General features: G+C 46.0%; 1 protein-coding gene across 1 annotated transcript in view; it reads right to left on the minus strand.

Annotated features, from left to right (window-relative positions):
* Nucleotides 1–275: 275 nt before the first annotated feature.
* Nucleotides 276–21,853, minus strand: part of Tep1 (telomerase associated protein 1) — a 58,565-nt gene continuing 36,987 nt past the window's right edge. Inside the window, exons 29-56 of the mRNA XM_048355696.1 lie at nucleotides 18,662–18,794; nucleotides 18,358–18,508; nucleotides 17,991–18,124; nucleotides 17,722–17,810; nucleotides 16,943–17,057; nucleotides 16,127–16,361; nucleotides 15,776–15,899; nucleotides 14,653–14,777; nucleotides 14,442–14,541; nucleotides 13,114–13,269; nucleotides 12,781–12,993; nucleotides 12,099–12,252; nucleotides 11,783–11,995; nucleotides 11,074–11,234; nucleotides 10,540–10,653; nucleotides 8,656–8,763; nucleotides 7,948–8,080; nucleotides 7,793–7,869; nucleotides 7,557–7,689; nucleotides 7,285–7,421; nucleotides 7,029–7,153; nucleotides 4,818–4,961; nucleotides 4,352–4,448; nucleotides 1,690–1,795; nucleotides 1,398–1,609; nucleotides 1,166–1,270; nucleotides 385–542; nucleotides 276–352 (exon numbers count right to left, since the gene is read on the minus strand). Coding sequence (XP_048211653.1) covers nucleotides 405–542; nucleotides 1,166–1,270; nucleotides 1,398–1,609; nucleotides 1,690–1,795; nucleotides 4,352–4,448; nucleotides 4,818–4,961; nucleotides 7,029–7,153; nucleotides 7,285–7,421; nucleotides 7,557–7,689; nucleotides 7,793–7,869; nucleotides 7,948–8,080; nucleotides 8,656–8,763; nucleotides 10,540–10,653; nucleotides 11,074–11,234; nucleotides 11,783–11,995; nucleotides 12,099–12,252; nucleotides 12,781–12,993; nucleotides 13,114–13,269; nucleotides 14,442–14,541; nucleotides 14,653–14,777; nucleotides 15,776–15,899; nucleotides 16,127–16,361; nucleotides 16,943–17,057; nucleotides 17,722–17,810; nucleotides 17,991–18,124; nucleotides 18,358–18,508; nucleotides 18,662–18,794 — 3,732 coding nt within the window. The 3' untranslated portion in view covers nucleotides 276–352; nucleotides 385–404. The remainder of the gene's footprint in view (nucleotides 353–384; nucleotides 543–1,165; nucleotides 1,271–1,397; nucleotides 1,610–1,689; nucleotides 1,796–4,351; nucleotides 4,449–4,817; nucleotides 4,962–7,028; nucleotides 7,154–7,284; nucleotides 7,422–7,556; nucleotides 7,690–7,792; nucleotides 7,870–7,947; nucleotides 8,081–8,655; nucleotides 8,764–10,539; nucleotides 10,654–11,073; nucleotides 11,235–11,782; nucleotides 11,996–12,098; nucleotides 12,253–12,780; nucleotides 12,994–13,113; nucleotides 13,270–14,441; nucleotides 14,542–14,652; nucleotides 14,778–15,775; nucleotides 15,900–16,126; nucleotides 16,362–16,942; nucleotides 17,058–17,721; nucleotides 17,811–17,990; nucleotides 18,125–18,357; nucleotides 18,509–18,661; nucleotides 18,795–21,853) is intronic.

A 21,853-nucleotide genomic window follows, 5' to 3' on the forward strand; every position in this document is an offset into this window, starting at 1 on the left:
TGATCCAAACCCACATAAGGACACAGGCAGGGATTCACTTAAAATTTTCTTAAACATTACTTTTAATTATCTAGCTATTTATTTAGTGCCAGTACTGGGGCTTGAACTCAGGGCCTCTAGAGCCTCTACATCTAGAGCCATACCTTCACTTCTGGCTTTTTGGGGGTTAATTAGAGATAAGAGTCTCGTGGGTTTTTCTACAGAGGCTGGCTTCTAACCTTGATCCTCAGATTTCAGCATCCTGAGTAGCTAGGATTACAGATGTGAGACACCAGTGCCCAGCAAATTTTACTTTTTAATCTTACTTAAAAAGAACACTGATGTCTTCAAGCTTTGCATTATTTATAAGTGCATTATTATTAAGTGCATTATAATTGCATTATTATAAGTGGCATCATCTTTCTTTAAGGAGTGAATTTTCTTTCCCAGGACAAAAAATACATGTTGCCTTGTGTGTCTCCAACAGCAAGCTGCAGGGTAGAGTTGGGGCCCAGCCAAGGTTCTAGGCAGCTCACTGCCCCTTTACAGCGGAACAGGCCCACCTAAAAGAGAACAGAAGCAGAGGTAAGGGCTACAGGTCTAGGGTAGTCTTCCTTACTAATCTGATTTTCTCTCACATCCATGCCTTCTATTTAGGAACAAGTAAACCAATGCAAAGGGGATTGGAGAAAACAATTTTTTTCATGTTTTCAATATGTTTTAAGAAAAGACAAGTTTGATCTTCTACCTTTTCTTACCCTACATTTGCTTCCTTTTTCTTTCTCCCTTCCTTCTTTCCTCTTTCTTTCCTTCCTCCTTCTTTCCCTCCTTCCCTCCCTCCCTCTCTTTCCTTCCCTCTATGTGTGTATGTGTGCACATACTAGTAATGGGTCTCAAACTAGGGCCTACACGCTATCCTTTAGCTTTTTCCCTCAAGGCTGGTGCTCTACCACTTAAGCTATACCTCCACTTCCAGATTTGGGGTGGTTAATTGGAGATAAGAGTCTCACAGACTTTCTTGCCTGAGCTGACTTCAAATCTTGATCCTCAAACCTCAATTTCTTGAGTAGCTAAGATCATAGGCATGAACTACCAGCACTTGGATTTGCTTGCTTTCTTGTAACATCCCTGTATCACCCATCTGCATCCATGTGCACAACACAAACACATATACATGTATACTTGCCAGTTTCATACTGGGTCTCTCCCACAGCTTAACATCTCTGTCCTTTGAAGCTGTCACCAGCAACCCAGGCAGCACATGGAGGGTGGTGACAGCACACGAGTGGATCTCAGAGAGAAAGGGAACAGCAGTATGGTGAGATCTCAGGGAATCTCTTACTTAAGGAAGCATCAAAGGCTGCTGCTTTAGACTCTGAGCTTCCTCCCTACCTTGGTGACCCTTTTCTCAAACTTACCTTTTTACGCTGACGTGTTTTTAAATGAGGCATTTCTGGCCAGATTTCCATGTTAGTGTCCAACTCTGAGCACACTGATGAATCTGACCCTTGAGTTTGGGTTTTAGGTGTTTTCCTCTGCCAGATGTTCCCTGTGGTCCATTCTCCTTCCGGGGTGCATGCAGCCAGGTGCCAGAGCATCCCATCAGAGCCGGCACATAAAAATGAAGACTCTGCCATTTTAAGGGCAGCATCAGAGCCAGAGCTTAGGCCTTGAAGGATCTACCAGCCTCTGCCAGGTATTCCCACTTACCAGATTCAGGTTTGGCTTGAGTTATTTGGGTTGAGGACCTAGTAAAATTCTCTAAATTCAGCTTGAAGTCCAGGTTCTCTTCAAACTCTCCTGATTCCTTTTGCTTCTGTAAAATGATAGGTAACTTTGTTCAGTCTGTTCATATCACACAATGCACCAATAGTCTCTGGAAACTAGCTTCTAAGGAGGCTGAGATCCGAGGATCTCAGGTTCAAAGCTAGCTCAGACAGAAAAGTGTACAATACAACAATTAACCACTAAATTAGACTTAAGTGAAGCTGTGGCCAACTGGTAGGTGCAAGCCATAAGTGAAAAAACTAAGGAAGAGCAAGAGGCCTGGTGCCAGTTACCAGCACAAAGGAAACCAAGCAGTAGGGTCTGCTCTGAGGTGGCCAGGACTTTTAGAAAACTATAATACAGATATAATAAAGTACATTAACTGGACATCTGAAGGAACTTGTACATGCGTCTACCATGCAGCCACCCCAAGATGTCAAGATGTAGGACCATTTCTATCACCCCAAAGGCTAGCAATAGTCTGGTTCTATTGCCACATATTTTTGCCTTATCTTAAGTTAAAAAAAATCATACTTTGGGTTAGTGATTTAAGTGATAGAGCATCTGCCTAGCAAGTGTAGAGCTCTAAATTCAAACCCCCGTACTGAAGGAAGAGGAGGAGGATTAAGAGGAAGAGGAGGAGAAGAATAGAAAAAGAAAACAAGGAGGGAGGGAAGAAGAGAGGAAGGGAGGAAGAAAAAGAATAAGGGAAAGGAAGGGAGAGGAAGAGAAGTGGGGGAGAGAGGGAGGAAGGGAGGAGAAGGAGGGTAAGCAGAAGGAAAGAAATCGTCCTATATTTTCATTTTTATTTTTGCCAGTCCTGGACCTTGAACTCAGAGCCTGGGCACTGCCCCTGAGCTTCTTTTGCTCAAGGCTAGCACTCTACCACTTGAGCCACAGCACCACTTCTGGCTTTTTCTGTTTATGTGGTACTGTGGAATCGAACCCAGGGCTTCATGCATGCTAGGCAAGCACTCTAACACCAAGCCACATTCCCAGCCCTCATCCTTTATTTAAGTGAGATATACATATACTTTTGATGCCACTGTGTTGGCTTCTTTGGTCCCAAATAATGCCTATGACATATATCTATATTGCTCCATGTCACATTCTTTTTCCTGCTATGTAGCACTCCATGGTGTATCTATTGCAAATTATTTATCCTTTCCTGTTTACAGAGGTTTAGATTGTTTGCGCTATTATTAAAAAATAAGTATAGACATGCTTGGCTAATTTTTTTTTTTTTGGCCAGTCCTGGGGCTTGAACTCAGGGCCTGAGGACCGTCCCTGGCTTCTTTTTGCTCAAGTCTAGCACTCTGCCACTTGAGCCATAGCGCCACTTCTGGCCATTTTCTGTATATGTGGTGCCGGGGAATCGAACCCAGGGCCTCATGTATATGAGGCAGGCACTCTTGCCACTAGGCAATAGCCCCAGCCACTTGGCTAATTTTTTGAGAACATGAGTACTAATATCTTAAGTATATATTTAAGAATGATATCACTGGGCTGGGAATATGGCCTAGTGGCAAGTGTGCTTGCCTGGTACACATGAAGCCCTGGGTTCGATTCCCCAGCACCACATATACAGAAAATGGCCAGAAGTGGTGCTATGGCTCAAGTGGCAGAGTGCTAGCCTTGAGCAAAAAGAAGCCAGGGACGGTGCTCAGGCCCTGAGTCCAAGGCCCAGGACTGGCAAAAAAAGAATGATATCACTGGCTCATAACTAGGCTTTATGTAACTTTAGTAGTAGCAGATTATAAAGGTGCTAAAGGTTAACAAGCTTTCCAGGAACAAAGGGACTCTAGAACCTATACCTGAAGTCAATGTCTTGCCTCAGTACACCCGAATCAGCACGTGAACACCTGTGCGTCTAACTGCTAAGCATGAGGACAGGCGAGGTTCAGCCTTCATCCTCTGGATATCACAATAGTGAGAAAAGACACACATAACCATGAAAACTCCCAAGATTTCATTTCTATGATTTTAAAAATAAGACCACCCTCTCTTTTCCATAATTTTTTGTGTGTGCTGGTACTGGAGCTTGAACTCTGTGCTTTCCTTAGCTTTTTCCACCCAAGGCTAGCACTCTACCACTTGAGCCATAACTCTAATTCTGGATTTTTGCTGGTTAACTACAGATAAGAGTTACATGGACTTTCCTGCCTGGGCTGGCTTCAAACCTCCATCCTGACTCTCAGTCTCCTGAGTAGCTAGAATTACAGACACAAGGCACTGGTAACTCTTTTATATCAATGCTAACTTACACTGGAAACCCAACATCCAATATTGTAGAGTTTGTTCCAGCTGAAGCATATGGCATTATTTTTGTAATAAACTTTTATTTTGCCAGTCCTGGGGCTTGGACTCTTTTTGCTCAAGGCTAGCACTCTACCTCTTGAGCCACAGCACCACTTCTGGCTTTTTCTGTTCATGTGGTGCAGAGGAATCAAACCCAGGGCTTCATGCATGCACTATCCCTGCCCAGGATATGGCATTTTGAGCCAACTGCTTTCCCTGTCACTTACCTTCCATGCTAGGTCCTGACATTTAGCAACACTAGTCCTGGACTGATGTTTGTTTCAACACATAACCAAACAGGACTTACCAATAAATAAAGAGATCCATGATCCCCTGGCTGAGTGCAAAACACACCATACTCCTTGTCGATAGACCATATCATTGGATGTTCCATGTACCGATTCCTGGTTTATAAGAAAGTAAAAGGCTGAGCCAAAGACTACCTCTCCTTAATAATCATCTTTTTTTTTTTTTTGCCTGGGCCTTGGAATCGGGCCCTGAGCACTGTCCCTGGCTTTTTGCTCAAGGATAGCACTCTGCCACTTGAGCCACAGCGCCACTTCCGGCCGTTTTCTATATATGTGGTGCTGGGGAATTGAACCCAGGGCTTCATGTATATGAGTCAAGCACTCTTGCCACTAGGCCATATTCCCAGCCCCCTACCTCTCCTTAAGACTAGTGTTTTATTTTAAGTGAGGCTCAAACTCAGGGCAACCACTAAGCCACTTTTCTCCTTCCTCTAGCTCAGGAGGAAAAAGCATTGTGGATCTTACCAGATCACAGATGGAGCATCACCAGGTTTCATTTGTAGTAACTGCAAGTTTGCTTTGACCAAAATGAGGGACTGACCATCAGGAGCCAGGCCCAGGCCCATCAAGATGCCCAAATCCTCCTGTTGAACTTGGTTCAGGTAAAGCCTATGGTTCAAAAATGCATATGGATAGAAAAGCAGGTCTTTTAGTTAACCTCCCTTGGACTCCTTGTGTGTTCCTCATGACTACAAAGAAAACGTACTATGTGCCTCCTCTTTTGTTGTGTGGTTGTTTTTTTTCTGTACTATGGATCAAAGCCCAGGCCTTCTAAATGTAAGCAAGTGCTCTGCCACTGAGCTACTTCCCAGCTCCCACATTTTTCTTCTAATAGTATTTGCCATCATTACCAAACTAGCAATCTCCAACATTCCTTTTTTACTTTTTTCTTTTCCTGTACAGGGGCTTGAATTTAGGGTCTCATGCTCTCACTTGGCTTTTCATTCAAGACTGGCAATTTACCAACTAGCCACACCATCACTTCCAGCTTTTGGGGGGTTAACTAGAGATAAGAATCTTATGGACTTTTCTGCCTGAACTGGTTTCAAAATCCTCAGATCTTAGCCTCCAGAGTAGCTAGGATTGCGAAAAATTCTTTTATTTTCCTTATACTTGTGTCTCGAACTCATAAATAAGCCCTCGATTCCACCTTAAATACAACCCTAAACCCAAGGAAGGTCTACTGAAGGTATCCCTAAGCTTCAGCTCTAAGACATGTCCTTGTCTTTAGTGTCTCCCTATACCTGTGCATCCTCTACACTGCTGGTACAATTCTTTTTCTAAAGTTCAGGCCTTAAGGTCTGGAAGTTTCTTTTCTTTTTTTTTTTTGGCCAGTCCTGGGCCTTGGACTCAGGGCCTGAGCACTGTCCCTGGCTTCCTTTTCTTTTTTTTTTTTTTTTGCCAGTCCTGGGCCTTGGACTCAGGGCCTGAGCACTGTCCCTGGCTTCTTCCCGCTCAAGGCTAGCACTCTGCCACTTGAGCCACAGCGCCACTTCTGGCCGTTTTCTGTATATGTGGTGCTGGGGAATCGAACCTAGGGCCTCGTGTATCCGAGGCAGGCACTCTTGCCACTAGGCTATATCCCCAGCCCCTGGAAGTTTCTTAGTGGTAAAGTGTGTGTTTAGTATATATGGGGTCCTGGATTTGATCCCAGCACCAAAAATAAAAATAAGTAAGTGACAAAATACTATTTAGATCATTATTGTATTTAAAGCTGTTAGCACTATACACTCTACTTTAGCAGCACTGGCCTTAGTTTATATTTCCAGACTAACTCTTCCCTTTGTCCTCTAGCTCCCATTCACTCCAGGGACCCAAGACCAACAGCTTAGACTATATCTAGAACACCCCATACACCACTCCACTTCCAAAAATGCCATTTCCTTGCCTTACCTGTCCAGATATTTGCTTTGTATACTGTTTTTTTCATCTAATCTGAAATATCACTACTTTCCTAAATTTTTTTCAAATTCTACAGCTCCATGAGGTACTTTAAGCTTCTTTAATTAAAGAATAAAATTTGACTGTACTGTGGTGGCTCATATCTGTGATCTCAAGCTACTTGGGAGGCTGAGGCAGGAAGAACTCATGTTCAAGGTCAACCTGGGAAACACAGCAAGATTCACTCTCAAAGAAATTAGAAACAAAAAATCATTTGTATCTGGGTTCACACTGCCAGGCCCAGAGCTTTGAATGAAGCAGGCACTTGAGAATTAATCATTTCAACTGTTATGACCAAGAGCAGAAAATTAGTACCTGTCAATAATTAACATCCTATTGACCTAGTTCTAAAAGAATGGAGTGATTTGTGTAAAATCTAGTTTCAGGCTAATAGATGATTTTCTTAGAAGGAAAGAGAATGATGTTAAAGTGAAAATGCAAGCCAGGCACTGGTGTCTCATACCAGTAACCCTAGCTACTTAGAAGGCTGAGATCTAGGGATTGTGCTTCAAAGCCAGCCCAGGCAAGAAAGTCCATGAGACTCCCATCTTCAATAACCACCAGAAAACCAGAAGTGACACTGTGGCTCAAAGTGGTAGAATGCTAGCCTTGAATGAAAAGTTCAGGGACAATGCTAAGGCCCTGAATTCAAGCCCCATGAATAACAAAAAAAAAAATCTAGGTATAAAGAGACCACTGTTCCTCTCACTTCGCCCAAATACTTGCTTGCTTCACCTGATATTTCTGGAGGTTGAACTTCTCAGCTGTTCCACTTTCCACTCGCTGATCTTTTCATCAGCACTCAGAACATAGAAGGTATGTGCTGAGTACCAGATCAGAGCACTGACTCGGCCTGGAGCCTGGTAATACAACAAATTCATTACTACTCCAGGATTAACCTTTGCCCTCCCAGACACACATGCAACCTAGGTTCCATTAAATACTTAAGGCAGAGTCCACATACACAGAAACTGAAATGTCCATAATTTACCTGTGCTGTGGCCATAACCTTGGCATTCTGCCACAGAGTTAGTTCTCCCGCTTGATTTCCAGACACAGTCACAGAACCATCTAGTGCCCAGGCCACAGCAGTGATGGCCGCAGAACTCCTAGGGGTATACGTGTCATCTAGAGAAGATAGTGATTCAGTAGGAGTTGTGCTACTGGCTGGCATACAAGAGAAAAAAATGAGATCACCTTTGACCTTTATCCCAGTAGCACAACTTTTTTTCATGTTTAACTCCATCTCCATTTCTCACTCACCTGCTTCTTTGGGTATTTGCCAGAGCTGTACAGAACCATCTTCTGAGGTGGTCAGCAGGAGACCCGAAGTCTCTGAAGCAGCAGCTGCACTGATTGGGCCACTGTGTCCCATGAGAGTGTGTGTTTGGCACACCTAGGAAGAAGGAATGCAGATGGGCCCTGGGGGGTTGACACAATAGAAGGTTGTCCACCTTACTTTTCTAAGTCCTACACCCCAATTCTTACAGGAAACTCACCAAGAGTGGATGCCACAAACGAGTAGTCCCATCTAATCCAACAGTCACCACAAGGAGTTCCAATCCAGACTGCCCAGCTAAGACAAGGAGAGAAAAAGAAAATCAGGAGAAAGAAGAAGAGGTATGAGGGATGAGAAAATTGGCTACTTCCTTACCGGAGCAAGGCTCCAGGACAGCGTCACAGTGACTGATGGGTTCTGAGTGAGCAATGATGCTCGTCAGCTCCACACCCTGTTGGTTCCACACTTTCAAGGTTCCATCCCGGTCCACAGATACGATGTGCTCTTCCTGCCCCCAGAGAACAGGATCAACACAAGGTCATCCTGAACAGGACATGAAAACTCCCCTTTTCCCCAAGAAGGCTCCATAAAGGTATGGGCTGACTTGGCAGTGTAAAGGAGAGGACGCATAGTTATAGACACTAAAAATACAGAGATAACTTAGTTGTTACTGTAGCCCTGAGAAGGCTTGATATAGGCCTGCTCTGGGCAGTGAAGATGCCCAGTTGGAGTTAAAGGAATTGAGTTGGAGATAAAGGAAAGATAAGAATGAAAGATTCCTAATTTGAGGGAGTAAGGCAATGTGAAGAGAACTCAAAAATAGAATCAAATGGCTCAGGACTGCAATCCTACCATCAAGTCACCACACTAAGAGCTGTGATATCAATCCCCCTTCCTTTTCCTCTTCATGTCACCCCTCCTCCAGCCACCCTCAGCCTCAATGGCATAATCTACTCCCAAGTATGTCTTTCCTTTGACTCCTTTTGCCTTTGAGATTAGACACTCAATGTATCTACTCTTCCAAAACCCCTTTGGTTCTCTGAGAGACACCTCCTACCCCAGGGAAGCTTATTGCTATCTCACCACAGCCACCACGGTGCTCACGGCACTCTGATGACCCAGGAACTGACCAAGTTGTTGTCCTGACTCTGGGTCCCAGAGCCCCACAGAGCCATCACTGGAGCAGGAAACCTGTTAGAAGGTAGAGGAACAGAAGTTAGAGGAACAATATTATCAGAATTCCTCTGGCATTTATGTTTGTTCATCATATACAGTGAAAGGTAGTAGGCCTTGTGATTGAGAAAATGAGTCCTTATGAGTTCAAATCTTATCCACCATTTGTGATCTGGAGCAAGTTTATCTCTCTGAGCTTTCTCAACAATCCAAAGCCAGTGACAATCTGATTGGTTGCTATAGGGTTGAGAATGTCTATATAAAGTACGGGACAATCTGCCTGTACACAGGGAACATTAACAATTACTATTGCCCTTCTTATTTGTGGAGTATTGGCCAACAAGTCCGAAAAAGGGGAGAAATCTGTAGTGCTCAAGAGAGCCCTCTGGCAGACTAGAAGGAAACTGACAAATCTCTTCAACTGAAATTTCTTCCTTTCTTATCTCTCCCCCACTCCCTCAGTCCTGGGGCTTGAACTCGGGGCCTGGGCTTTGTCCCTGAGCTTCTCTGTGCTCAAGGCTAGTGCCCTGCCACTTGAACCACAGCCTCACTTTTGGGCTTTTTCTGTTTATGTGGTACTGAGGAATCGAACCCAGGGCTTCGTGCATGCTAGGCAAACACTCTACCACTAAGCCACATTCTCAGCCCAGCCCATATCTTTTTGAGAAAAATAGGAGGATGCTATATTGGAAAACCACACTCCACCAACCTTGGGAGTATAATTTGAGATTTTGTGCCTGAGGACAAAAGAAATAACAGCAGTACATTTAACCCTTAGGGCCAGAAAACCTAAACCTTGGGGAGACAGTATTGTGGTGGTTTTTTTTGTTGTTGTTCATACATAGATACAATGTATTTTGATATTTTTATTGTCCACCATTCTCTCCTTCTCCCTTTATCTGTATTTGTTTTGTTGTTGTTTGGTGCTAGTACTGGGACTTGAACTCAGAACATTCTTTGGCTCTTTTGCTCATGGATGGTGTTCAACCACTTGCACCACATTTCGTTTGTCTTTTTGCTCGTTAATTTGAGATTAAAAAAACCTCTCAGATTTGTCTGCTGATCTTCAGATCTCAGCCTCCTGAGTGATTACAATTATGGGCATGAGCCACCAGCACCTAGCTCAGTAAGAACATGGATTTCTTAGAATGTTTATGGGCTAAGCATTATCACTAACATGATCTTGGAAATGTTCAATTTTATTGTCTGTGAACTACAGGTAGATACAGAAGTATCTACTTTTGAGGGTTATTGTTTGGTTAAAATATGTCCATATATTCACAGGCCTCAGTTCGAATATGGCAGAAAATACTCAGTAAATGTTAGCTACTACTATTACTGCTACTATTTTGGATATTTTGAGACAATGCCTTACTATTCAGCTCAAGCTGGCCTCAAATTCATGATCCTTTTGCGTCAGCCTTTTGAGTACTGAGATTACAAGTATGTACCACCACTTCTGGGTAGTTATGAATACTATAAATGAATGCTAGATGGGGCTGGGAATGTGGGCTGGGGGTAGAGTGCTTACCTTGCATTCATGAAGCCCTAGGTTGGATTCCTCAGCACCATATAAACAGAAAAAAAAAAAGGCAGAAGTAGCGCTGTGGCTCAAGTAGTAGAGTGCTAGCCTTGAGCAAAAAGAAGCCAGGGACAGTACTCAGGCCGAGTCCATGCCCCAGAACTGGGGGGAAAAATATCAAAAAATGAATGCTAGAAAAAGTCTGAAATGAAGAGTACTATCCTCTCCCAGGACTCCTTTGGGGCTCTGCACCACACCACCCCTTTACTCACCAGCAGGTTGTCTTTGGTCCAGGCACAGCCAGTGACCCAGTCACAGTGACAGGCAAGGAAGGAGTGAATCAGAACAGGGGCTTGGGGTGTCCTCACATCCCAACAGAGAAGACTCTAGAGAGGATCCAAGGACAGAGCAATCAGGACCACCAGAAGGAGAGCAGGTAAGGGCCATTTGGGAGAAGATGCTTTTCTTTTTTTTTTGGCCAGTCCTGGGCCTTGGACTCAGGGCCTGAGCACTGTCCCTGGCTTCTTTTTGCTCAAGGCTAGCACTCTGCCACTTGAGCCACAGCGCCACTTCTGGCCGTTTTCTGTATATGTGGTGCTGGGGAATCGAACCAGGGCCTCATGTATACGAGGCAAGCTCTCTTGCCACTAGGCCATATCCCCAGCCCAAAGATGCTTTTCTAATAGAGGGAACACAAGGAAAAGCAAGTAGACAGATCTGTAGGAGACTTAGCAGAAAAACAAGAATAGGCCGTTAAAAGAATGTAGGAAGCAAGGGGTTCTGGGTAGAATCCTTCCACAGCTCACCCAATCTCTGCCTCCTGTGACCAGGCTGGCTCCATCAGGACTGAAGCTACAGCAGTTCACAGGACCCTCGTGTCCCCAGAGCTCAGTGCCACAGGGAAAGTCATCTGCCTTGTGTGGCTGCATCAACAACTGCCGAGGCCACAGCCTCACTGCAAAATCCTCTGAATTGGAAATAGAAAGAAGAAGGTAGCCAGGCACCAGTGGGTCACATCTGTAATTCTAACTACTCAGGAAGCTGAGATCTGAGGATTGCAGTTCAAAGCCAGCCTGGGAATAAAAGTACCCATGAGACTCTTATCTCCAATAAACTACTCAAAAAATCCAGGAGTGGCACTGTGATTCAAGTGGTAGAGCATTACTTTGGGCAAAAAAGCTAAGGGATATTGCCAAGGCCCTGAGTTCAAGCGCCAGTATTGACTGACACACACACACACACACACACACACACACACACACACACACACACGAAGTTTGCCACTAAGCAAAGTCTGCCACCAGGCAAAAACTCATAGGATTAGTAGGACTTTAGAGGTCCCAGGATGAGGGCTAGGGAACAAGAAAAATTATAGAATATAAATATATTCAAAAGCATTTTTAAAAGCTGCATTTGTATATGTGTATAGTTTCCTACACCTATATATTGTGTATAGACTGCAAGGAGGTATTTAAAAGGAAGGAGTGAGTCACCCTGCCTACTGCTCAGAAGTACCTGAGGCTGAAGCCAAAAGCTCCTGGGAGGTAGCCAGTGCCAGCACTGGCTTCTGGTATGTGGTCAGGAGCCAAAGGGACTGAAGGGAGCTGTCCTTGAGCACCCAGCCCTGTAGGGACCCATCTTCTGCACCACTCACCAACACCTCGGGGCTGAGCCAGGCCAGTGCAGTCACTGCCACAGCAAGTGCTTGACACTGAGCCCCCTGGGAACCTGGAAAGTGGATGGGAACACAGAATAAGACATTTGGGAAAGGAGTAGGCTAAAGGTTCCCTCTTCCCAAAGGGCAAAAACCCATCCACTTCCCCTTCGGTACCAGAAGAGATTCTGAAGATTTTAATGCCATCTGCTCGGTATCCAACAGCCACATGATCACCAGCTGGGCTGAGAGCCACAGAGAGGGCAGGAGAGAGGGGAAGGGAACCCAGGTGCCCTCGGGGCTGTCCAAGTGATCCTGACCACACCTGAATCTGGGGCCAAGAAAAGGGTTTAAAGATACCCTGCCTTCTACAGTTTGATCCTCTCTCCCACCCCACCTATGGACACCCAACTAAAGTTTTCCTTCCAGGGATTCTCCATGAAAGCTGAACGTGCAGGTGCCTGTGTCTCTGTCCTCAAAGCTCTGGCACCTATGCTCCTCTAGTCCCTTCAACAAAGGCCTTCACTCCCCCTCAAATATTCCCAGCTTTTCTATTCCCTCCTCAAAACAGACCACAAGTCCAGCTGCCTGAAACTCACACCTGTAATCCTAGCTACTCAGTAAGCTAACAAGGCAAGGAAGTCTATGAGATTCTTATCTCCAATTAACCAGACAAAAGCCAGAAGTAGAGGTGTGGTTCAGGTGGGAGAGTGTCAGCCTTGAGAAAAAAAAAAATCCCCAGGCTGAGTTCACACACGTATACACACACATACACACACATACACACACACACACACACACACACACACACACACACACACACTAGCAGCAGCAGCAGCACAATCCTCTGTAACCTTACCTTGCCATCTTCTCCAGCTGTCAGCAACTGGCATCCAGCATTTAGGAAAAGTGCAGTAGCAACAAAGCCACAGTGGGCAAGGAAGGTGGCCAGTTGTGCCCCCTCTTGCCAGGCCCACAGCTCCACTGTCCCATCCAGCCGACCTATAATCACTACCCGCCCAGGAGCATTGAAAACTAAAGTATGGACAGAGGCTCCTGGGGCCCCCAGTTCCTATGCAAGGAAACAGAAATGAAATGTCAGGGCCTTCTCAAAATAACACAGAATGTAGATATCTATCACTCCTCACCATCCACTCCTATGCTCTCCAAAAACTATAAAGGACCTCCTTACCTTGATGAGTTCAAGTCCATCCACCCGGAAGAAGCTGATGCTACCAGCCCAGCTACCTGTGGCTATAAGCTGGCCTTCTGGGTGAAAAGCAATACAGTTCAGGGACTTGGGACATGTGTGCTGGAATGCCAACTGCCCATGAACTGTGTCCCATAGCTGGAGAAAGGAGAGAAATTAAGATCCTGAATACAGATTTCAAAGTATCTCAGACACAGATTTGGTGGGGGGGGGGGGGGGAACACATTGCTTCATCTCCTGTTGTTAGTTACTGTGTGTGTGTGTGTGTGTGTGTGTGTGTGTGTGTGTGTGTGTGTGTGTGTGTGTACACTGGGGCTTAAACTCAGTCTGGGCTCTGACTAGTTTTTTGACTCAGGTCTAACACTTGAATCACAGATATACTTCTGGCTATTTGCTGGCTAGTTGGAGATAAGAGTCTCACAAACTTTCATGCCCAGGCTGGCTTCCAAGTGTGACCGAAGTGTGATCTCAACCTCTTGAGAAGCTAGGATTGCAGGGATGAGCCACCATCACCTAGTAGTTACTCTGATCATTACTATGACCAAATATCTAACATAAACAACTTAAGGGAAGGACAGTGCCAGTGATTCATGTCTGTAATCCTAGCTACTCAGGAAGATGAGAGATCTGAGGATTGTAGTTCAATAGCCAGCCTAGGCAGGGAAGTCCATGAGATTCTTATCTTCAATAAACTATCCCCAAAAAGCCAGAAGTAGAGCTGTGGCTCAAGTGTTATAGAGCACTAGCCTTGAGCAAAAGCAGCTCAGACAGCATCCAGGCCCTGAGTTAAAGGCCACAACACCCTCTCCACACACACACAAAAGGGGTGGGGGGAAGGAAGGACTTATTTTAATTCAGTTTCAGAAGTTTCAGTCCATCATAGCTGGGAGGATCTGGCAGAGCAGAGCAACATTATGGCAGCCAGGAAGCAGAGCAGAGCCAGAAGGGCCAGGCCAAGATACAGTCCCTAAGGTTATGTCCCCAATGTCCTCCAACTAGGCCCTGCCTCCTGCTTTTCACCTAACAATGTCATTATGTTAGAAATCCATTAAGGGATTAAACCATTCATTGGCTCAGAGCCCTCAGGCTCTGATAATCCCAAAAAATGACCCCACAGACAGATACACATAGAGATGTCCTTTACTAATCTCCTAAGTGTGTCCCAATTTAATCAAGTTGATGCTCAAGGTTAACCATCATACCTGCTTCAGCAGGTAAGTCTTCCCAAATCCAGGCAGTCAGCAGCTCTGCCGTGTTAAGACAATAAAATCACCAGGCTGACTCACAGCTTAGGGGCACTTGGTCATTACCTTTACACAGCCTTCTAGGCAGACAGTAGCCAGCAGCCGGCGGTCTGGGCTCAGGCAACAGCCAGTAATTTGATTCTGATGGGCCTTGGTCTGTAGCACCCTATCCCAGAAAAACAAAGTCAAGAACTGGTGATCACCTGACCACAGCTCCCTTCTCATACCTTTCCCTAGGAGTTTTTGAAAGGAAAGGCTTTCACTAGGGACCCCTTACCGACAACCATGTTGCAGGTCCCAGAGCTCCAGAAGCCCACTGAAGGCAGTTAGGAAAAGGACATTGTCCGAAAGGAATGTACAGGAGGAGATTCCATCACAGCCAGTCGTCACAGACTTTTCCTCCTGTGAAGCCAGTGAGGAAATATACCTCAGATACCCTCTCTACCCGCCAGGCACAACCATAAAGGAAATTGTGGTAAAGAAGGGCTTAAAGTCCTCAGCTCTCTACATTCCTGACCCAAAAGAGTCAAGTGAGTCATGAATGAAGATCCATGATTCAAATAGGGCCAACTCTTTTTTTTTCCTCTACTCCAAACCTCATATCTATTTTCCAAGTCACAGATTTTCATGGGTATACAGAATGCAGTGGTATGCATGCATGTATATTAGGGTGGGGGACAGTATGGTGAGAGGGGGTAATGGCTATGGACCTCCCCTTCCCAGGCTAATCTATCATTAGTTTATCTGTACCTTTAGCAATTTATACAGATATCCTCCTGTCTTTTTGCTGAGGCTCCATACTCAACCCAGAAGGCCTGTGTTCATCCTAGGTCCTACCCTGTCTGTACAACTCACATAGGTTGTTTGCTTGTTTCTCATACTAGAGCTTGAACTCAAGGCCTCATATTCTTCCCTGGCTTTTTTGCTCAAGGCTGCACTCCACAACTTGAGCCACAACTCCACTTCCAGCTTTTTGCTAGTTAATTGGAGGTAAGCATGTCTCAGATGTGTCTGGCTGGGTGGCTGCTAACAGTGTTCCTCAGAGCTCAGCTTTCTGAGTAGCTAGGATTACAAGCGTGAACCACAGGTGCCTAACATTTCACACAGCTTTTAATCAGACCAACATCTGTGTTTTGGTTCCTTTTGTACATTATAGGCTTTATCACCCAACAAGGTTGATCACTGATGGGCAAAGACAATGTGCTAAGATCTGTTCTTTACAATTTGTGGGGCCCTGAATAGAAGCCGTACAGTAAATGCTTGAATATTTTTTTTTGATCAAGCTCTTTGATCTGATGCAGGGAGCAGGTGGTTAAGTTACTGTTTGGCTTGCCTAGTGCTTTGGGACATTCAGTCAGGGTTTATGGTCTGCTATCCTGCCTTCAGCCTCAGTGTTGTACCTGCCAGGTTCTTAAGTCCAACAAGTAAACTGTCCCATTGGCAGTGCCCACAGCTGCTCTTTGTCCATTGGAAGAGAAGGCCACGGCAGTTGGGGATGAAGCAGTTGCCAGAGTCAGGCTAGAGCTAAAAAAAGACAAATCTAGAAGAAAAGACAAATCTAGCACATGGGAAGAAAGCAATGGGACTCTCCAGCAGTCATGCACTGCATCCTTCTCTCCATTGTGACTGGTCTGTTCTCTTCCCTAGCTTCACAAAGGAGAGCAGGTATTCTCTGGCAGGCTTATTAGGGCCTGTGGTTATGGTAAGTATCCTCTAGCAGGTTTACTAGGGTCTGTGTTCACAAGTCTTACCATTGCTGATCCCCCATGGTTTGGTGCTTATTAAGCCACTGGAGTATGTACTGGCAGGGCCACCGCTGAGACAGCAGGGGAGCCTGGCAGCAAAGAGGCGACTCCATAGGCTGATTGGCTGCCTGCTGGCACAGAAGCAGAGGATACCGGCTGAGAATTGGAGCCTGTTGCCTCAGGAAGGTGCAGAACACAGCAACATCAGCAAGCTTTTGGTCCTCTTCAGGAACTGAAGAAGCTGAAGGGGGGAGGCACAGAGTATAACTAGGGAACCAATCTGGAACCCACTAACCTTAGTACCACATCAAATAATATAGTGTAAGTACCACATCAAATAATATAGTGTAATATAGTGTCTAAAAATAGTAAATGTAGTCGGCACTATTGGCTCACACCTTGTAATCCTAGCTACTGAAGAGACTTAGATCTGAGGATCACTGTTTAAAGCCTGATCAGGCAGGAAAATCTATGAGGCTCTTATCTCCAGTTAACCAACAAAAAACCCAAAGTTGGAGGTATGGCTCTGGGACACCATCCTTTAGCTTTTTCACTCAAGTCTGGCACTTTCTACCACTTAGCCACAACTCCACTTCTGACGAGTATACGTGTGTGTGTGTGTGTGTGTTTTACTGTAGATAAACTCATGGACTCTCCTACTAGGCTGGCTTTACACTGTGATCCTTGGATCTCATCCTCCAGAGTAGCCATCAGTGTCCAATGTCATTGTCTGCTTGAACTGAAAATTTGTATGGTTTTCCATTACACTTCCCCTGAGTAGGATCCTCAAGAGTTCCACATCTTAATAGTGACTCCTCTTACCATAAAGTACATAGGCCTCCAACAGTTGAGAGACAAGACCCAATTCCAGATGTGCAGCCACTACATGGAGATTGGTAAGGAACTTTGCGAGAAGGCCATGGTTCCTGCTCTGGAGCTAGAAAGGCCAGATCAGATTAATTAGGTGATGGGGCTGTAGCCCAGTGGTAGAGTACTTGCCTACCATGCCCAAGGCCCTGGGTTCCATCCCCAGTACCTCAGGGGGAAAAAAGTATCTAGACTCATTAGGGATGTGAAAGGAACTGAGGATTCTTCTTCTAAGTCCTGTGTAGCTAGGACCTAGGCTCTGGAGCTGGGACCAAAAAAAAAAAAAAAACCTTGAAAAGGAGCTCAGAGAAATGGAAGGAAGGATGGTAGGGGGAGTTGGTGAGGAAAGTAACGGCAGTGATGATAGTAGCAGTAGTAAAGGATAAAGCGGGCCTAAGAATCCCTATAGAAGTTGTTTGGGAAAAGGTGTCTATCATTGGGTACTGGTGGCTCACACCTATAATCCTAACTACAGGAGGCTGAAATCTGAAGATTGAAGTTAGAAACCAGCCCAGGAAGGAAAGTCTACAGTCAGCCAGCAAAAAGCCAGAAGTACAGGTGTGACTCAAGTGGCAGAGCACCAACCAAGAGTAAAAATGTCAAGGGACAGCACCAGGCCCTCAGTTCAAGACCCAGTACTGACACAAAAAAAGAAAAGAAAAAGAAGAGAGAGAGAGGAAAGAAGGAAGGACAGGGGAGGGAGGAAGAGAGGTCTATGGGATCCATCAACTAACCAGGTGGTAAGGCAAATCCCCCAGAGCCTTAGGAGGGCAACTTCGGAAGGTGCCTGAGGCATCAGGATCACATGTCTTCCAGAGCTGAGCTACAAACAGACATTAAGAAGGGGTCAGCCCTGCAGCAGTCCAGATCACATCCCCTAATGTTACAGCTGTCATCTACCCACTGGAGTGGTAGGCCAGCAGAAGGGGATTGACAGTGGATGGTTCAGGCCTCCAGTTCCAGCCCCATCCTCAATGCCCAGGCTGACCAAGGCTGGAATCACCTGCAAGGAGGACATGTGCTGTGTTCTCCAGATCTGGTCTCTTCCCATAGCGACGCTTAGCTGCTGTCCTCAAGGGACCATCAGGGAGGCAGAGACAGGCACCAGGGCGCTCCAGAGGGCCTTCCCCTAACAAACTATCCTCAAGAGAGAAGAGGAAAAGGACAGGGAAGGAGAGGGCAGTCTGTCAGTGGCATGCTGGCACTCAAATAGCAGTAACTCAGTAAGCAATCCAGTTGAGTGACAGGAGGCAGGTGGTGGGGGCCCAACCAAAGGAGGAGCAGGATAGAAAAATCACCATGTGGAGCCCTGACTCAAAGATGGGAAGGCACAATGAGTTCAGTAGGAGCTCAGCGAGGACCTGCTGTACCTGCGCAGACTCTGGACAAGGTAAGTGAAGGGAGCCATGGGGAAGGGGTCTCCACTGTTAATAGCAGTCACTGCTTCTTCCCAGCTCTCAGTCCCCTTAGGTATACTCTTCCAGGCACTCAACACTGCATGAAGCTGGTCCACAGTCAGACCTGAAAACCCAAGTGCTCTGAGGTTCCAAACCAGACCACCCAGCAGCATCCGCATGCCACCTGGTCCCTCACTGCCCTTCTGGCTGAGAGTCTACCTAATCAAAGATCATCCAATCCAAGCCCTCAATCTCCCATCCTTTTCCAACCACTGACCACTACGTGTGACCTCCAGGGTGGCAAAGGCTTGGGGAAGGACACTGCACCCATGCTCTTCTTCCAAGGTGTTCAGGATGTACTGAAGCAGCAGGGGGACCGTGGCTGGCAGGGCCCGCAATCTCGCAGACACCTGGAAGGAGAGCAGGTTTCAGCAGCAGGTAAATGAGCAGCAGGAAGAACAGAAAAAAAGGTAAAGGAAAACTGGTAGAGCCAGGCACTGGCAGCTCACACCTATAATCCTAGCTCCTCGGAAGCGTGAGCTCTGAAGATCAAGGTTCAAAGCTAGAAAAGTCCATGAGACTCTTATCTCCAATTAACAACCAAAAAATCAGAAGTAGAGCCGTGGCTGAAGTGGAAGGACACCATTATTGATGAAAAAAGCTAATGGAGAGTGCTATGCCCTGATATCATGCCTCAATACTAGTGGGGGAAAACCCACCAGTAGGAAGAATATAGTGGTGTTGTGCCAAGTCGTGAAACCACCACCAAGAAGACCACCGAGACTCAGACATTCCGAAATGCTACTTTGCATTTACTTGGCACGATCCTGAAATCGGGATAAGCGGTCAATTGACCTGGACCAGGCTGCCTCAAGGATTCAAGAATTCACCTACCGGGCTGGGGATATAGCCTAGTGGCAAGAGTGCCTGCCTCGGATACACGAGGCCCTAGGTTCTATTCCCCAGCACCACATATACAGAAAACGGCCAGAAGCGGCGCTGTGGCTCAAGTGGCAGAGTGCTAGCCTTGAGCGGGAAGAAGCCAGGGACAGTGCTCAGGCCCTGAGTCCATGGCCCAGGACTGGCCAAAAGAAAAAAAGAAAAAAAAAAGAATTCACCTACCATCTTTGATGAGGCGTTACATGAAGACCTGAGTACCGCTCCAAAAATACTGGAATAAGTCTATTGCAATATGTAGATGATTTGATAATAGCCGCTCCAGACAAGAATAGCTGTCTAAAGGGAACAGCTAGGCTCTTAAAGACTCTTTGCAATTTGGGCTATAGGGCCTCCACTAAAAAGGCACAAATTTGTAAACCTGAAGTCACCTATCTGGGCTGTCAGATGCACATAAAGAGACTGTGCTAAAAATCCCTGTGCCTAAGTCAGCCAGACAAGTCAGAGAGTTCCTGGGAACAGTGGGTTTTTGCCGGCTGTGGATACCTGGGTTTGCTGAGATGGCCAAGCTTCTATATGAAGTCACCAAAAACCTCCCAGAATTTCATTGGACTGAGAAGATGCAAAAAGCCTTTGAGGCAATCAAAAAAGCCTTCTAGAAGCCCCAGCCTTAGGCCTACCTGACATGAATAAACCATTCACATTATTCGTGGCTGAAAATAAAGGAATAGCAAAAGGGGTGCTCACCCAGCCAATTGGAAGCGACCAGTCGCCTACTTGTCAAAGAAATTGGATCCTGTTGCCGCTGGGTGGCCTCCGTGCTTAAGAATAATAGCTGCAGTAGCCCTCTTGGTAAAAGATGCAGATAAGTTGACTCTGGGACAGAATCTGACTGTGGCCACTCCACACACTCTAGAGGGGGTGCTAAAACAACCGCCCGAGCGGTGGAAGAGCAAGGCCCGCATGGTCCATTATCAGACCTTGTTACTTAACCCGGCACGTATCAGCTTCTGCATATCTACAGCATTAAACCCAGCAACTCTGCTGCCGGATCCGGATCTGGAAGCGCCACTGCATGATTGTGAGCAGATCCTGACCGAAGCACATAGCCTCCAGCCAGACTTGCTGGATTTGCCGCTATCACATGCCGAGCACACCTGGTTCACCAATGGCAGCAGCTTCATTCGGGATGGAGAAAGGTATGCAGGTGCGGCGGTTACTACGGACACTGAGATAGTGTGGGCAGAGGCACTCCCTCAGGGAATTTCTGCACAAAGAGCAGAACTAGTGGCACTAACAAAAGCCTTACAGATGGGAAAAGGAAAGAGACTAAATATCTATATGGACAGCTGGTACGCTTTTGCCACCACGCACGTCCATGGAGCCATCTACCAAGAGAGGGGGCTACTGACAGCCGAAAGAGGCCTTTAGAAACAAGCAGGAGATTTTAAGCCTCATCCGGGCGCTATGGGAACCAGCAAAGATTGCCATTATGCACTGTCGGGTCATCAAAAGGGAGTTGATTCGGTGACTAGAGGGAATAATCTGGCCGACCAGACAGCTAAGGAAGCAGCCCTCTAGCCCAGAGCAGAAGTATTGACTCTAGTAGACCCAGGGCCACGAGCTTTGCCTCCTGTACCCCAGTACTCCCAAGAAGGCTTGGAGTGGATAAAGAAAAGTCCCATGGCCCACAAAACCCCTGGACAGAGAACGAAACAATGGGTGGTGGAAAACTTGTGAAGGGAAACTTATCTTGCCACAAGGGCTGGGTAAGGGGATCCTTAAAAGAATCCACCGAGCTTCTCACATGGGAACCCGAAGAATGCAGGACTTGCTCCGACTCTCCAAAGTGAAAATTAGACAAGGAAATCAACTTATTGAAGATATTGTTAAAAATTGCAAGGCCTGTCAGCTTACCAATCAACAAGTTAAGCCTATCCAACAAAGCATGACTAAAGGAGCTCGCCTCCATGGGGATAAGCCAAGCGTGTATTGGGAAGTAGATTTCACAGAAATTAAACCTGGAAAATTTGGATACAAATATTTGCTAGTTTTTGTAGACACCTTTTCAGGATGGGTGGAAGCCTATCCAACAAAGCATGAGGCTGTGAATGTAGTGGCTAAGAAGATCCCGGAAGAAATCCTACCCAGGTATGGCTTCCCATCCACTACTGGGTCGGACAATGGACCAGCTTTCGTCTCAAAAGTAAGTCAGGAATAGCCGCTGCACTGGGGATGAATTGGAAATTGCATTGTGCTTATAGACCCCAGAGTTCAGGACAGGTAGAATGAATCAGACTCTAAAAGAGACCTTAACTAAATTGGCCTTAGAGACTGGCGCAGACTGGGTGTCACTCCTTCCTTTTGCTCTGCTTAGAGTAAGAAATTTTCCCTATCAGCTTGGCTTTACTCCTTTTGAAATAATGTACAGGTACCCCCCGCCCATTATCCCTAGCCTTCAGACTGAATTGCTTGCTGATTTGGATGATACTGAATTTTTGTGTAAACTTAATTATTTGCAGCTCGTGCACAAGAAAATGTGGCCCCAACTTAAGGCATTATATGATTCTGC

Source organism: Perognathus longimembris, chromosome 10 (genome assembly GCF_023159225.1).
Source record: "Perognathus longimembris pacificus isolate PPM17 chromosome 10, ASM2315922v1, whole genome shotgun sequence".
NCBI lineage: Eukaryota > Metazoa > Chordata > Mammalia > Rodentia > Heteromyidae > Perognathus > Perognathus longimembris.